Source organism: Quercus lobata, chromosome 2 (genome assembly GCF_001633185.2).
Source record: "Quercus lobata isolate SW786 chromosome 2, ValleyOak3.0 Primary Assembly, whole genome shotgun sequence".
NCBI classification, from domain to species: domain Eukaryota; kingdom Viridiplantae; phylum Streptophyta; class Magnoliopsida; order Fagales; family Fagaceae; genus Quercus; species Quercus lobata.
Genome location: NC_044905.1, coordinates 52,007,541 through 52,024,923, shown reverse-complemented (window position 1 = coordinate 52,024,923; position 17,383 = coordinate 52,007,541). Strand labels below are relative to the sequence as shown.

Below are 17,383 nucleotides of genomic sequence, written 5' to 3'. Positions count from 1 at the left end.
GATATAACTACAGCGTCTAAACCCAACTTTTATTATATATAATAATATGATATGATATGATTAAAACTTATGTAGGATAAAGAGGGCATTGATAAAAATATATATGGGTGAGTTCATGTCAAAATGAATTAATACACCTGACATAAATAACAAACTAGATCATATTGGCCTTCTTTCTCAAAAAAAAAAAAATAAATAAAATCATATTAGCCTTAAAAGAAAGCAGCTCCCTCCTTCAGGAAAGAAAATGATTAGGCACGCGTGCCACATGTACAGATAAATCCCAAAACTTCTCCTTACGTAAAGTTTGCTGGACACATGAATGCTCTTTCATTCCAAGTTCACGTAACCCAAACTCAACACACTAACCACTGCCCAATTAAATCGCGACACGTTTCCAACACATTATTCTGTCCACGTTGCGCTAGTTCATTAGACAAAAATATTACTACCAGATATACCGGTAGTACCTGATCATTACCCACAACATGGAGATATATAAACCACAAGCCGAAACAGCGAGTCCAGCTTTTGCTTTTCATTTCCTCTCGCTGTGGCATCGGTTTCCTCTCTCTTTCACTGCTTCTTTCCCTCTCTCTCTCTCTCTCTCTCTCTCTCTCTCTGTTTTGACGTCGTCGGAGACTCACCAGAGAATCGGAGGCCGTACGGATGAGCGAGCGAGTGTCGTAGAGCGAAGAGGAAGATGAAGATCTTCGTGAAGACTCTCAAGGGTACTCACTTCGAGATCGAAGTGAAACCCGAAGACTCGGTACCAATACTTCTCTTATTAATCTCTCAATTATTGGAAATTTTATTTTATGTACGGTTTTTGTGACGATTATGTGGATAATTGATTGATTGTTGTGAAATTAGGGTCTTATTTGGTATTGTATGTGGAATTAGGGTTTTATTTCCCTATTTTATTACTTGTGCAGACTAAGCTTAGGTTTTTTGTATTTTGTCTAGTGGTTGATTGTCTTTCTTTGTAGAATTTTATTAGGGTTTTTGTGTGTGTGTGTGTGTTGTGAATTATGCTTGAATTTTGTACTTAAAAGAAAAGAGCTTGACTTTTGCAAATTTGTATCCTTGGTGTGAATTGTAGATAAGTGGTTTAGTTTAATTTAGATATTTTATTCTTAAGGAGGTTCAATTTGTGTAATTCGTGTACTATTAGGTTTGGGCGAGTTTGTAGTGCTTTGTTTAAGTATCCGGCATCAATATTATATTCGATTCAGTATCAAAGGGGCACATTGTTAGTTGGGATTGGCATATCTTTTTGCATATGGTTTGAGCTTATACACCCTTGATTAAGTTTATTTAAGGATGGAATGTGATGTAATGCTCTAGTTGGGGTAGTGTATTCATGTTTTACTCCCCAGTGGTGGGTCCAAAGGGTCCCCCGCCTTGGTCAGGTTCCATGTCATAAAAAATAAAAGTGCTCTAGACTCTAGTTGGGCTAAATGAGTATGCGTTTTTTTAACTTTGTGAATTACTACTACCCAGGAAAGCGTTTCTGTTCTATGATGCTGGCTTTTTTTTTGGATCCTACTGTTTTTATCATACTTGCTAACATCCTAGTAATTTCTATATGAAGATATCTCCATGTTTTAATTACTTTTTTTATTACTTTGTGTAGCTTCGAGTGGCAATCTTTGGAATTTCTCCCTTTGATGTTTTGTGGATGATTGAGTGGGCCCAAGGGAAAGGGGCATTGCTCCCTTTGATGTTTTGAGCTAACAATTTATTTGTTTTTCCTGATCATTCTTCAAAATGCCTATCCAGTAAAAGACAATAAATTTTCTCATCAGCATAGGTTAGATGCAGTCTTGATTATCAAAAAAGTTTACTGAATATATTCGAGGAAAACAAGGACAAGTGGTGAAAAAGTGACATAAGATAGGAAATACAATCATGAAATAGATGGGAAATTTTCTCTCCCTCCCTCTGTAGCAGGATGCAGTTTTTTGAATAATATTTTTTCTTGCATCCCAAGCTTTTACACAAGCATGTATTTTTCACAGTTCAAACATCATTGAACCCATTGTGAAGTTATCAAATGATAGTGCCAAATGAGCTCTATTTTAAATGGTACATCCTCCCCTTCTAAGAGCAAGGTGGAGGTGAGGTCATGGGTTGAAGACCCACTAGGTGCATTTATAATTACAAATAAAGTTATTGAATGATAGTATAATTTTTTTTTTTTTTTATAAATCTCACTGAATTTTACAAAAGGATCGGTTTATAGTTTCTTGTGCAATTTATTTCTGTGTTTCCTTTGCTGCTATTTCTTTTTTTGTCCATATCAGGACTTTCAGCTCAGTGTTCCAATTGATCTTTTTTACCTGATATTTTCAGGTTGCTGATGTCAAGAAAAGCATTGAGACAGTTCAGGGTTCTGATGTTTACCCTGCTGCACAACAGATGCTTATCCATCAGGGGAAAGTTCTTAAAGATGGCACAACGCTAGAAGAAAATAAAGTTGCGGAGAACAGTTTTGTTGTCATCATGTTAACCAAGGTTAATTTGATTATCTTCAATGGGTTTAGCCTTCTCATTTTAGAAATGGAAGGGAAGATAATTGTGGAGAATCGTTGTTTTAACTTATTGAAAACAATTGTCAAATTATAGTGTGATAATATGTTATTAAGGTTGATGAATTTAAGTGTGAGACCATTCAAGTTGGCAAATGAATAAGTTCTGCTGGTGTTGACTATGATTAAAAAATATATAAACTAAAACTTCTATTTTCTTTGTTTCTGTTTTCTCACTAGGTGGGGGTGGTGGGTATATGGAATTCACTTTTATTTATTTATTTTGGATAGGGAGTATATAGAATTCACATTATATTGACAAAAGAAGGGAAATTCCGGATTTATGTTTAGATGTAGGTAAAAAGAACAAATCGACGCAAGAAAATTGTTGTTTCCATTTAGGATCCACTTAAAATAATTAAAATAATGGCCACAAGAGTGTCTTGTTAAATCTTCTATCTTATTTGCATGTCAATTTGTCTATCAGTAGGGTTCACCACTGGCCTATCTATCAGTAGGGCTCATGTAAATTTGTTATTTGAATTATTTAGAGAACCATCTGAAACATTGTCATATGATTCTTTTATCCATTTTAGAACTTGTTAACTGAACAGAACCTTTTATGTTAGATTCAAACGTTGGTGTGCAGAGTAGTTCTTAGGCTTCAACTTTGTGTAGCAAAGGAAAAGAGAAGGACTGCACCGATTGGAACTAGTTTTTGCTAGATCCATGTGTTTTCCTAAGTTCATAGCCATCATGTTTTTACTATATTCATAGAGAGTGACCGAGTCTGATTTTGGTGGCCAATCTAATTACAACATTATCTGGTTGGGGTTGGCTGCATAAAAGATGAGACATGCTATACAATCTAGGCAGTGTAATGGGTATATAAATTTCAAATTCTAGTTTATTGGCTGTGTGCCTTATTAGTTATTACAAGCTTTATTCTCTATTTGAGCTGATTGTTTCTGCAAAAGATTATATGCAACCTAGGTGTATATTTTCTCGAGAATAAAAGGTCATTTTGTTGGTCCCACTTCAATGGGGTCCTTGGAGGAGAAGGGGGGGGGGGGGTGGGACTTGGCTGTGGTCTTACCCTTTGACAGCCATTTATGTCTCTGGTGTACTAATTTGTAGTTATCATGTTCTAACCACTTAAAAAAAACTGGAAACCATACTTTTATGGTGTCATTTACAAATGTATTCCCATCTACTCTTCATATATGGTGGTTTTCTATATCACAAGAAGTACTTAAAAAAGAGTTATGGGGGTGTCTTATAGGTTTTTGAGGTTCTTGAAGTTACTTCTTCTTAGAGACATTTGGTTTGCCGGTTGCTTTAATGTTTGTGCTAATGAATACATGTTGAAACAATTGTAGAGTAAGGTCTCATCAAGTGGAACCTCAAGTACAGCAGCTGCACCCACAAGCCAGGTAATTATGGATGATGCCGTTGAAGTCTATTCTGCTTGTATGGATAATGTCAGCATCATAGTCAATGTTGCCATTTGAAGTTGATCTAATTGAGCCACTTAAATGTGTAGGCTCAACCTGCAAGTACTTCCCCTCCTACCGTGACAAATACTTCCCCTCCTACCGTGACACAACCACCACCTGCTTCTCAAACTCCTGCCCCAACTGCAGCACCGTGAGAGATCTGTTTGAAGTGTTTTTTTTTGGGGGGGTGTAAATACACAGTCCACTTATTGTTCTAACTAACTTTTCTACTTCTGTTTTTTGAATTGTGTAGGGCCCCTTCTGTCCCTGAACCCACTCCTGTTGCAGCCCCTCCTGCTTCGTGAGTATTAAGGATCATAGTATCTGAATATAAGTCCTATGCTTGACAGTTAAAACCATATGTTTTGACCTTCCATTCTTTCTAGATTGTATAATTAGGAGACCTTCAAGTCACTTATGTGATTGTTATATAATTATAACTTGAGTTTTATGATATTTCTTTGACTATATCCTTCTATTTGTTATCATTATTATTATTATTATTTTGGGTTTATACAGTTCAGAATCAGATGTCTATGGCCAAGCAGCATCAAATCTTGTTGCAGGAAGTACTTTAGAGACTACCGTTCAACAGATTCTAGATATGGGTGGAGGAAGCTGGGACCGAGACACCGTTGTCCGTGCTTTACGTGCTGCTTTTAACAACCCTGAAAGAGCTGTTGAGTATCTCTATTCTGTAAGTTCATTCCCAGTCTATGGCTTCATTACCCGTTTGTGGCTCACTGTGTAAGTGGATCTAGCTTGTCAGTTGTGGGTTGATTTTTCTTCAAGCTTAATTAATAACTTTATGTGTATTTTATATGTTTTCAACTCGGTTAACAATGAGTTTATGACATCATCAGCAGAGAACTTGTAACTGGTAGATGTACGAAAAGGGTATTTAAGGTTTGAAGATTAAGTCTTCCTGGGGAAGAGGGTTGTCATGCCTTATTTTTTCCCCATTGAATTGAGCAGAATTTGTTTTGGTCATCACTATGGATATTTATAACACTGAAAAATGTGAAATACAATTTGTATTGTTATAGGAATTTAAAATTTAAAGTTTTTTTAAGAACCATTGTATTAAGTAATGCAAATTATGGAATATTCATCTGAATGTGTTGAAGTTTAAAATGATTTGAATGTAAAAATAAAAGCTTAAATTTTGGTTGCTGGATCAATTTTACAGGCGGAGTTGCAGTTCTCATTGGTAACAGAGTTACCAGTTGGACTTGTGTTTATAAAAATAAAAAAAATAAAAAAATAAAAGTATGCAAATTAAATTGTTTACCTCATCTTTATGTCTACTGAAGGGGATATTGATGTTGGGCCCATGATATCCTGGTTTATGATTGAGAGAATTCTCTGAGGCCACCTTTTTGTGGCAATTGGTCATGGACAATGGTGTGCTGATATACGAATTGGAGAAGAAAGGCTTAGGAATGGATGAGCAAATGGTGAATTTAAACAAGAGAACTTTTATTAAGTGATATCAACAAAAACTGGATTATTGGACGGAATCTGGGGAATTTAAGATGTAGATGTTTGGTTTGAGTTTAAATTTTTTACTAGTTAATAGCCAATTAAACTTCCATCTAGATAAGCATGATCATATGGGGAATGACATTTTCATGTTGAGATAAACATGTTGTTCATTTTACTCTCACATTTATTCTTATGTTGCTATCAAAGTAATCATGACTCTGTATTTGTAATCACATCGGATTAAAATGAAAATTATTATGTTTCAGGGAATTCCTGAGCCAGCTGAAGTTCCTCAAGCTACTCAAGCTCCTGTTAGTGGGCAGGCGGTCAACCCTCCAGCCCAGGCTCCACAACCAGCAGTACCTGCTAGTGGGCCCAATGCAAACCCACTAGATCTGTTTCCCCAGGTGTATATCTTTAGATTAATAAATTTATTAACTTTATTAGAATCGAGTTATGGACTATTGTCTTCCTTATTCAGGGCCTTCCCGCTGTGGGTTCAAATGCTGGTGCAGGCACCTTGGATTTCTTACGTAACAGTCAACAGGTATCTTATCTATGATTTTCTTTTATTAATGAATGATGGCTTTTACTGTATACCAACTTGCTTGAGGTTTTTAAAGCAATGTGTTCTTTATTTCAGTTCCAAGCCTTGCGAGCTATGGTTCAAGCAAATCCCCAAATATTGCAGGTATTCTTTATCATGTGTTCCCTTGTTTTGGTTGTCAGTTTGATTAATTTAATAACTTATGTTAACATTGATTACTTCTGAATTCTTCTCTACTGCAGCCTATGCTTCAGGAACTAGGAAAGCAAAATCCGCATCTAATGCGTCTTATCCAGGAGCATCAGGCTGACTTCTTACGCCTGATAAATGAACCTGTTGAAGGAGAAGGGTGAGATGATTATTATGCACTATCACTTGCTTCTGTTTATTTTTACAGTTCAACTAACATAATGCCTATTTACATATTAATGTATAATCAGGAACCTACTCGGTCAGGTAGCTTCAGGTATGCCACAGGCTGTGACTGTCACACCTGAGGAGCGTGAGGCCATTGAACGTGTAAGTTTGTCGGCTCTTGTTTTTTATTTGCGCTTTAAAAAAAATAAAAAATAAATCTGTTGCTTTGGAATTAATGTTAGGAATTTTGTTACTGTCTTTGCATTGTTGCTGTTGTTGGTAATGATCAAAAGTTTATAAGATTTGATGCTTGTATTGAAGTCTGTATTCAACAGCAGCTTTGGGTATGACCTAAGTTGCACGGACACGACACGACACGGACACGGACACGGGGATACGGCAATTTTTGAAAAATAAGGACACGACACGGCGGCGACACGGCGGCGACACGGCGGTTAAATAATTAATTAAATTTTATATTTAGACACATTTTTTAATATTTTTAGACATAAAATACATTTATATCTAGAATTCAAATTATGTAGAACTACAAATAAGTAAACTAACACCCAAAGTAGTACAATAATACACATAAAATGTTTAAAGTACAAACCATAAAAGGATAACAAGTTTAACATCAAACTAAAAACATAAAAGGATAATAAGTTCAACATCAAACTAAAAACATAAAAGGATAACAAGTTCAACATCAAACTAAAAACATAAAAAGATAACAAGTTTTAAACTACAAGATTATCAAAGAACAACAACATCATCATCATCAACATAATCATTATTCTCAACAATACTTGTCTCCATCTCTGGCTCATCTAGTGTGAGATAAGCAACCTCAAGCAACCCAGGTCCTCCAAATGGCTCATCCCAATTATCTCCACCAATGTCCCACTTCTTAGATTCTCCACTATTGTACTCGGGCCTCCTCCTTGAAAGAAGTCGAAGATTAGAATGAACAAACACTAAATCTTCAGCACGTTTAGGAGTAATTCTATTCCTCCTCATAGAATGGATGAAGCCATAGGTACTCCAATTCCTCTCAGCACATGATGATGAGCAAGGCTGTTGAAGAAGTTTTAGAGCTAAAGTTTGAAGTATTGGTAAAGTAGACCCATAAGTTGACCACCAAAGCATTGGATTGTAGTTCCACCTATCCTCCATGTTATCCTCATCATAAACCTGTAATGAGTTAAACAAACCAAACTCCACATTAACTTTTTGCCTATCATCAGGATCAGGAAAGATCCTTTTGAGACACTTGTTTCTCTCCACTGAAATTTCAGCATCCTTATGTGGTGCAACACGGCCTCTAACTTCCTCAATCCATTTAATAGTATAATACCTAGTTAAAAACAAATAAACAAGTACAACTAATGAGTTTAGTTTATTTATTTGGAAATACCTAAAGAATATAAACGAAAAGATTAAAGAGATAGAAAAATTACTTTGGATTCAAGGAGTGGGCTAGGCAATGAAGTGGTGTGCAATTTTTAGTCCACCGTTCAATAAGTATATTGTGTACCACATCATAGAATGGAGACTCCTCATAGTCTTCCTTGCCTTCATGTTGGTATATTTCTTTCTTCACATTTTCTATCATGGAATCCCACATTTCATACACCTTATGGAGAATAGGTGCATCCGTGTCAGCCACTCGAAGCATCTCATAAATAGGTTCTGTGAATCTTAGAATGTATTCAACCTTGTCCCACCACAAATCATTCAAAATATAATCCCTCACAGTTTGAGCTTTTCCTACATCATCTTCTCTATATGACATCCATTCCTCACTAACAACCATATTTCGAAGATTTTGTTTTACTTGAAACAATCTTTTAAGCATGATAATTATTGAAGCAAATCGTGTTTCAGCAACAGCAAGTAACTTCAAAGGAGAATATGAATTAAAAATTGCTAATCTCATAGAATGATTTGTGATGAAAATACGAATGAAAGTTGCCTCATCTGAAACTTGTGCAATCCAGTTACATTCATTATATGCATTCTCATTCTGCAAAGAGTACTTAGGTGCACAAATATTCTTCAAAGCCAAATTGAGAGTATGCACAACACAAGGTGACCAAAATATATGAGGATATTCAGCTTCAACAATAGATCCTGCAGCCTTCATAACAGACGCATTATCAGTAATAATTTGGACAACATGTTGAGGCCCAACCTCACCAACAACCTTTAAAAACAAGTCAGCAATGAAGTGCTTGTCTTTGTACTCTTTGGTACCATCAATGGATTTGATAAAAATTGGCCCTTTCTGTGATGTAGCCATAAAATTGATAAGTGGCCTTTTTTGTACATCTGTCCACCCATCACTTACAATGCTTAAACCCTTTTCTTTCCAAGTGTCTTTAATTGCCCTCAACAACTTCTCAATATGTGCCTTCTCTTTTTGCAACAAAGTTGTTCTTAATTTATTGTAACCCGGAGGAACATAGCCCGCTAAATTATTATTAGCTGCAAACTTGATCATCTCAATCCAATACGGGTTCTTAGCAAAGTGAAAGGGTAAGCCAGCAGAGTAAAATGTCCTAGCAATAAGACAATCTAATTGCTCTCGACATTGATTGTTAAAAGCCCTCTCCAAAGGAGAATTCCCAATCCCAACCCCTTTTTTTTTTGGGAAAAATGGATGACTTGTAGCTGTACTACTCTCCCTACTATCCCAATTAGGACTAGTAGGAGAATCAGTTGGTAAAGACACTAACTTAGGCTTCTTCAATCTACGCGAAGATTCCTCAAATGCATCTTCTAATTTCTGCATTTCATTTTGATACTCATCTCCAACCTTGGCACATGCTTGTATTCCAAACTTAGGCAATTTTAACAAGTGTGCCTTCACCCTTGAATAAGACCCCTTAAAATTTTTTTCACAATAATTACATCTAAAAGAAACATTCCCACCACCAACACTTGCTTTTTCTAATCTAGTAACATATTTCCATAGAGGAGCAGCATTCTCAGAAGATGATTTCTCATTCTCACTTTCTTTTTCAGGATTCATTTTAATAATTCACCTACAATATTTAACTTCAATAAATAAATAAAACTATAGCAAGGCACAAAAACAAATTTATAAATGATAAGTTATAACTAAAAAAAAAAAGAAAAAAAGAAAAAAAAAGACAGAGGTCACGGCACCACAGCAGCAGTAAAAAAAAAAAAAAAAAAAAAAAAAAAAATCAGACAAAACACGTTATATATATAAAAGTGCTTTAACAGTAAACATTACACCCACCCACACTAAAATTAACACTTGAAAGAAAGAATGAAAAAAAAAAAAAAAAGCAGAGAGAACAGAGAAGAGGTGAATCGGACCTGTTCCGCGCCGAGAGAGATGGAGATCGGAAGGGACGGATGGAACGCCGTCGACGTCAGAGCTCGCCGATCGGCACGAGCTAACTCCGGCGAAGAACAGAGCAGCGGCAGCGAAGTGGGTTTCAGCAACGGAGAAGACGTGAAGAACTTGAGTTTTGTGGTTTGAACTTCCAATTTTCAGATTCTAAAAATGTTTTATGGTTTTAGGGTTGTCACAGATCAACGGTAATGGTAAGTCCATCTGTCAAAATCTGTGCTTTTTTCCTTTTTTTTTTTTTTTTTTTTTTACTGCTGGCGTGTCGGACTCGTCGGAACCGCGTCCCGTGTCGGCGCCGCGTCGGAGCCGTGTCGGAGCCGTGTCGGAGAAGCGAAAAAAGAAAAAGAAAAAGGGACACCGCCGGACACCGGAAACTGGCGCGTCGTCCCCGTTCCGGTGTCCGACACGTGTCGGACGCAGACACGACGCCAAAAATGGCGTGTCCGTGCAACCTAGGGTATGACATTCTGTTGTCTTTTAACTTAAGAGTGGGAAGTAGCAATAGGAAATAGCCCTAATGCCTTCAAATTCTTATCAAGTTTCATAATGTGTTCCCTCTCTAATTAAGTGTTACACAATCATACTATATTCTGTATAGTCTATTATTCTGTCACCTAAAGAATTGATCCAATAATTAGGGCTGATCATGGGTCAGTCAGGCTTGGTTGGGGAGTAAAAGTGCCACTTGACCCGAGCATCATTGGGTGGTGAAAAACAAAACTGTCCGTTGATTGACTCAAGCAAACCACTCAACTGGATTAAGTGTTTGGATCTGCAGTTGATTGCAGCAGTTTTGATGGGTGGGGGTGGCTGTTGAACAGCAAGGGAGAGAAATGAAGGGGTTAGTGGCTCGGGTGGGGGTAGCTGTTGAACAGCAAGGGAGAGAAATGAAGGGGTTAAGGGCTCAGGTGGGGAATAAAATTGCCACTTGGCTAGAGCATGTTCTTCCCCCAGAGAGAGGGGGGGGGGGGGGTTGTTACCTGCTGTTGACTGACTCAATCGGACCACTTGATCGGATTGGGTGTTTGGATAGGCAGTTGATTACAGTAATTTCATTGCTGGTTGCTGATCTGGTAACCTGTTACTGGATGGGGGTTTGCCAGTGTGGGACATGTTGATGTTAGGGAGGGCAATTAGAAGCTTGGAATGAGAGATGGGCTGGCTGAGGGATGGGGGTGGTATTTACTATTTAAGGGCAGTACAGGTTAGGCAGGTGACAGGCACCCCACCTGTTGGCTCTGATAAGGGTTGGTTTGAAGACCGGAAACGTACAGCCAACTGCCTATACTGTTATTGTCAGGTTGAGTCAGATCAGACAAGCTTGTGGAGTTTTGACTATCAACGTTTCATATGGCAAAATCTCTGGTTAAATTGATATGGTTGATTTCCTTTGAACCTGTAGCTTTAAGATCTCTGGATTTGTCAGTGTCACCAAATTGTTAGTGAGCAGTTAGGCCTTATTCAATGTATTCATATACATTTGGGACAAATAGAACCTGAACCTGTGGTCTGTTTATGATTTGATTTTTATATGCTGATTTTAGTAATAATAATATATAGGATTTTAATCCATCTATTTAGTCTTATAAGGAAAGCTATGTGAGGAATTGATGCAAAACTTGACTATTCATGCAGTCTTTACTAACGTTGCAAAGTTTTGCAGCTTGAAGCAATGGGCTTTGATCGAGCAATAGTATTAGAGGTTTTCTTTGCGTGCAACAAGAATGAGGAGCTGGCAGCCAACTATCTCTTAGATCATATGCATGAGTTTGAAGACTGATCAAAGTGGTTTTTATTCTCTTTTTTCTATAATATCAAGACTTCTCTGCCATGTTGGTCGAGTTTGTTTTAGTGCTCTAGTGTCTTATTCCACCTATTTGTTCTGTGGAGTCTGGAGTAGAGATGCTGTCAAGTTGTTCATGCCTCCCCCTTTCAAGCACATTTTCCAGATATATATATATATATTTTTTATTTATTATTATTATTTTTAAATATTGGGTCCCATATTATATAAATTTTCTGTTGGAATATGGAAATAACGGTTTCTTTTTTTCCTGTCCGGATTTCTTTGATCTTATAGCTGGCAATCAGACATATGGACATTAGCATTTCTATGCAGTCTATCAGCATATGAACACTAAATACAAATTATAGCTGATGTCTGGTCACTGGTGTGAACCAAATGTAGCTGAGAAAGTCTGTTTGGTGTGAAATTATATCCCAGACGAAGTTGGATATAGAGCGAGCTTTAATTGAACCTATGAAAGCTTATGACCTACGAGTAATGCTATAGTCACAAATTATTTTACAATATTTTTACAAAATGTTGATGTGGCAAAGTTCTTATTGGTTTTTATCCAGGTTTACTATTAACATTATTTTTTCATTTAATTATTCATTACATCAGCAGTTTGTAAAATTTTTTATAAAATAATTTGTTTTTCTAGCATTATTCATGACCTAATATTTTAACAAGTAAGAAAAAGGAAGAAGGGGTCACAAACAAGAACGAAAATAAGAACGAGGTTTAAGTAATATATATCAATAAATAAATAAAAACCAATTTTCCATCCAGTGCATCCTAATGTTCCGTTTTCCATTTTTACTTTTATTTACATTTTTCTATTATTTGGTACTGTGAAAAACAGAAATCAGTAATGACAAATATTTTTCTATGAAGGTTTAATCCTAGGATTTAACTGAATGGTCTCAACTCAAAATCAAAGTAATAACTAATGGTAAGGGCTTTTTTGAAAAGCATAAGGATTGAAATGAAACATTTTAAAGGATACGGATGATTTTGAAACATAGGGCAAAGATTGCGGATTAGATATGTAATTAAACCATATTTGGCAAAGTGAAAAGAAAAAGTCAATGATCCCTATTCTTTGCCCCATATTTAAAAAGAGGTAAAAAGTTTTATGTTTCTCTAGAAGTGTTTTCTATTTTTTTCGTCACTCTTGTACTTTACATTCTTTATTCGTTTATGTGATTGACAATATCCGTAAAGGCATAACCATCGTTGTCATAATGATTTCATGATCACCATCAGTGCAGTCATACTACTACCATTATTGCCATTGCATTGCTACCATTGTCTTCTTCTTTATTTATTTATTTTTCTAAGAATTTACCACCATTGTCATTATTACCATCGTTGCAACTATACATTATCATCAGGTGTTGTCACTACTTCCATGATTCTCATCACCACCACCATCATCACACCACATCCGTTGTTATCCCTATCATTACCAATGTCATAACACCACCACCATACCATTGTTGCCAATGCTTGCCATCACCACCTTTGCCTTCACCATAACACCATCACCAGCATCACTATTGCACCAACCTATGCCATCACCTTTGTTAGTGTTGCCCACATATTAGGTTTGTGCCTAACCGACAACCGACCTAACCAAATCAAGTGAAATTTTTTTGAACTCACTGCCAATTGGTGAGGGAGTCAATTCAAATTGGTCGGATCATATGTCGGGGGTCGATCAGGTCAGTCGAACCCGACAACCTTGGAGCAAAAACCATTATTGCCTAGATCTAACAAGATCTCGCCAGATCTGGCAGAGGTATCACAAGATCTATTGAGAACTTGCCAAATTTGGTGAGATTTCCACCAAATCTGGTGGAGATCTTACCAAATCTGATGAGATCTCGCCAAATTTGGTTGAGATCTAGTCGAATTTGGTGGATCTTAATATAAATTATAAGTGGAAAACATTGGTTTTTGCTAGATTTTCTTGGTTTTTATGGTCGGGTCAAGTGGCTCAAGTTTTGGAGGAGGAAACTTGCTTGCCAATTGACCCGCTGATGTTGGATTTTGAGAGTGGAGACTTGCCATTGACTGTTGGAGTAGTTGGTTCGAATTCGGGCGAGTGAGATGGGTGGGTCAGTTTACTGGGTGGCTTGGACACCCCTAACCTTTGTCACTGCCACGCCTACATATAACATTAATAATTTTCTATAAAAGTCAAGTGATAATGTTTTGGAGATCATTTTCACTTTTTTAAGTGTTAACTAAATGTAGGAAAACAAGTCACATTTCCTAAAGGATGTGTTTTTCTACAGTGCTAAAACAAATGAAGTGTAAATTAATAAAATCATTAGGTATCATAAATAGTTGTACGTGGTTAAAGCTCAATAAGCACGTCCAAATTTTCAATGATGGCATATTTTAGGAAGCAATGTGAATTGTGGAAGTAGTCACTTTGAGTAAATGAATCCCTAATTTTTAGTTGGCTTTACACTTAATATAGGAGAAATTATTCAATACTCCCGTTGGACCACGTCAATTGACTAACACGGCTTTCAATCCACTCATATAATGTTGTTTTTTTAAATTATTGAGTGAGATCATATAAAGTTTTTCATTTAAAAAAAAAAAAATGTATTGAGGATTAAAATGGATTTACTTGAGATTCATGTCATGGCCGAAGAAGGCAAAGACAAGGTGGCTCTCTCCATTGGCGACTCCTTCGATGCCCCAGCCCTACCAAGTTTCATTAAATTCCTTATCACCGATAACATTGTCTCCAATTAAACAAGTAAAATTGTCAAAGGATATGATTCGCTTTGCTGTTTCAATGAAGTTATTCCTTGGAGATGGTGAGAAATGAGAACACCAAGTTTCTAACAAGATCGAAACTTGGTTTAAGCAAACTTGGTCTCAATAGTCTCGTAATATATACAAAATGTTATATATATATATATATATATATATATATTTTTTTTTTTTTTATAACGTTACATCACTTAATATATATATATATTTTTTTTATTATTATTGATTCAATACATTTAGAATTGCGCCATTGGATTACACATATTCATTGTCCTTCACACACATGTTGATTTTCATATTAATTGGATACTATTTACTATTTGATCAAATATTTTACAAATAAAATATTTATAGATCTCTGATCTTCTTAGTATTTTGTAAGTATGGAGAATATAACGAGACAATGTAATACATGACCAACAATTTAAATTTTTTAACTAGTTTTAGTGACATATAATTTATAATCAAAATTAATTTTTCAAATATAATTAATGGCTTATATTATAATCAAAATTAATTTCTTGAATATGATAACATGTAATGAGTATTATAAATGAACCGTAAAAATAATTTTCTATTAAAATTTTCAAAATGAATAAGAGTTTACACGCACATCACATGGCGCATTAACTATTTTTTCTCAATATTGGACTTACTAGGCACTTTCTTAGGTTGAATCCATGCTACAAGCAAGCACTAACTGATGAGGATAGAAAGGAAGCAGACGGTTTCACCCTACTACATCAGCTATAAATGACGGTGCTTTAAGCTTGAAGTAATAAAGGGTGATTGTGCGCAAGGTGACGAACTGTACGAGGTAGACGGGTACAAAGTGGACAGTGGCAATGCCACGTGGCATAAGTAACCTCCAAGGAACCCAAAATGGAAATGTATTGTGCTCTACAGTTGACCGTAGTCAAGAAATCTCTATATGGGAAGAATCCCACAAAATACGTACATTTGTTAGGATTTCTCTCCATAAGGAAGTATCTTTTTGGCCAAGGAACAAGAGTCGATTCTACTTCAATATAAAAACCCCAAGCCCTCGGAAAACAAGATAGGCATAATTCACTCCAGCTCTGGCACTCTAGAGTTGTGAAAAGATTTCTAATTTAACCTTCAAAGGGTTTTTGGTCGGTACCACCCTGATACTCTTCTAGGATTTTCATTGTTTTTGTTTCGCAGGTATTATCTCGAGCACATGAGTACTGTGTGGTTTACTGACGATTCTCGGCATCATCAATTGGCGCCGTCTGTGGGAAGGCAGGTCGATAAGCCATATTTACCGCTTCCTAGAAAAAAAGTTGCATGGTACTTACTCATTCAATGGTAACAACCACTAACAATCAGGGTGGCGAATTGCGCACCACTGCCTTAGAGAGACAAGTTCAAACCCTAGCAGCAGTAGTGGAACGCCTCATCAAGCAGAATCATGACCTGGAGGAACAACTTCACCAAGAGAACACAACGCTTAACACCCAAAAGGGAGACCAGGAAGAAAACAGTGTTGAAAGAAGGAACCAAGAAGGGTTGGAAGGCAACAACGCACCAAGTAGGCAAGAACGACAGGATACTAGCCGTTCGTCTGGCACAGATACGGCTCCCCCTCACATAGTCGCAGAGATGCAAATGATGAAAGAACGAATGGACTTCATGATGAATGCCTTCAGAGGATGGGTCTCCAGTGACCTCGACGACTTGGTCCATCGAACTGATTCACCATTCACTACATTCGTCTCGTCGTTCCCCCTACCACCAAAATTCTGAATGCCTTAGGTGGAAAACTACGACGGATCTAAGGACCCCATAGATCACTTAGAGTCCTTCAAGACTTTGATGCATCTGCAAGGAATGGCTAACGAGATTATGTGTAGGGCCTTCCCCACTACGCTGAAGGGCCCTGCAAGGGTTTGGTTCAATAGGTTGATACCCAATTCTATTGGTACCTTTAAGGAGTTAAGCGCCCAGTTTGCCTCACATTTTATCAGGGGGCACAAGTATAAAAAATCCACTGCATGCTTAATGAGCATAAAGCAATAAGAGGACAAGACGCTGAGGTCCTACATAGCCCGCTTTAACAAGGAGGCGCTCTCAATCGATGAAGCTGACGACAAGATACTCGTTGCCGTGTTCACGAACGGATAGCTGAAGGGTAAGTTTCTATTTTCCTTGTATAAGAATGACCTAAAGACCATGTCGGATGTGCTTTACAAGACTACTAAATACATGAACACGGAAGACGCACTACTGGCTCGCGAAGAAAAGCCCAAGAATAGAGAAAGATAGGAAAAGTCACGACAGGACAGGGGGAGAAAGATGGCCAAGACAGGAGATAGAAGGGAAGACAGACACTCCAAGCCTCCAACCGGAAGGTTCACAAGCTTCACCCCCTCTGAACACCCCGATTGATCAAGTCCTAATGCAGATCAAGGACGAAGGGGCCCTAACATTCCCAAGCAAGCTGAAGGGAGACCCCAACAAATGATCTAGAGACAAATATTGCCGCTTCCACCGCGATCACGGCCACAACACGTCTGAGTGCTACGATTTAAAGCAGTAGATAAAAGCTCTCATTAGGTAAAGGAAATTGCAGAGGTTCGTTGGTAAGGAATGGACGGAACAATCGCAAGGACAACCTGCCCAGAGAGAAAACGAGAGCCCTAAGCCACCCTTACGATACATAAGGATGATTATAGGGGGCAGCGCAACTTCCAGTTCTTCCAAGAAGGCATGCAAGACCTACCTACGGATGGTTTAGAACGTCTAGCTGACAGGGTACATACCAAAGATGGCACGAATCGACAACCCTGTAATTGGATTCATGGAAGAAGATGCCCGATGTCTCCATCACCCATACGACGATGCACTTTGTAGTCAACATACGTGTAGGGGATTACAACACCCACCGATTCCTTGTGGACAATGGGAGCTCTGCCGATATCCTGTACTATCTAGCATTCCAGCAGATGAGAATAGGGAAAGAATAGTTGGTCCCAACCAGCG

General features: G+C 37.3%; 2 protein-coding genes across 4 annotated transcripts; one reads left to right on the top strand and one right to left on the bottom strand.

Moving 5' to 3' along the window:
• Nucleotides 1–533: 533 nt before the first annotated feature.
• LOC115975818 (ubiquitin receptor RAD23c-like) lies at nucleotides 534–11,856 on the top strand. Of its 3 annotated transcripts, XM_031096817.1 has the most exons (13): nucleotides 534–769; nucleotides 1,637–1,708; nucleotides 2,356–2,517; nucleotides 3,911–3,964; nucleotides 4,075–4,178; nucleotides 4,281–4,328; nucleotides 4,547–4,724; nucleotides 5,779–5,919; nucleotides 5,994–6,059; nucleotides 6,156–6,203; nucleotides 6,302–6,408; nucleotides 6,500–6,578; nucleotides 11,465–11,856. In XM_031096817.1, exons 1-13 carry the CDS (start codon nucleotides 704–706, stop codon nucleotides 11,579–11,581), a joined length of 1,242 nt encoding a protein of 413 aa, XP_030952677.1. In that variant the 5' UTR covers nucleotides 534–703; the 3' UTR covers nucleotides 11,582–11,856. The 3 variants fall into 3 exon arrangements, with proteins under 3 accessions (XP_030952677.1, XP_030952679.1, XP_030952680.1); XM_031096819.1 differs by lacking the exon at nucleotides 1,637–1,708 and having other exon boundaries at nucleotides 535–769; XM_031096820.1 differs by lacking the exons at nucleotides 534–769; nucleotides 1,637–1,708 and adding an exon at nucleotides 1,731–1,813.
• On the bottom strand, nucleotides 7,133–10,127 carry LOC115975817. The gene is made up of 3 exons (XM_031096816.1): nucleotides 9,765–10,127; nucleotides 7,877–9,463; nucleotides 7,133–7,773 (listed from the first exon to the last, which is right to left on the bottom strand). The coding sequence occupies exons 2-3, from the start codon at nucleotides 9,448–9,450 to the stop codon at nucleotides 7,173–7,175; spliced, it is 2,175 nt and encodes a 724-aa protein (XP_030952676.1). The 5' UTR covers nucleotides 9,451–9,463; nucleotides 9,765–10,127; the 3' UTR covers nucleotides 7,133–7,172.
• Nucleotides 11,857–17,383: the final 5,527 nt, after the last annotated feature.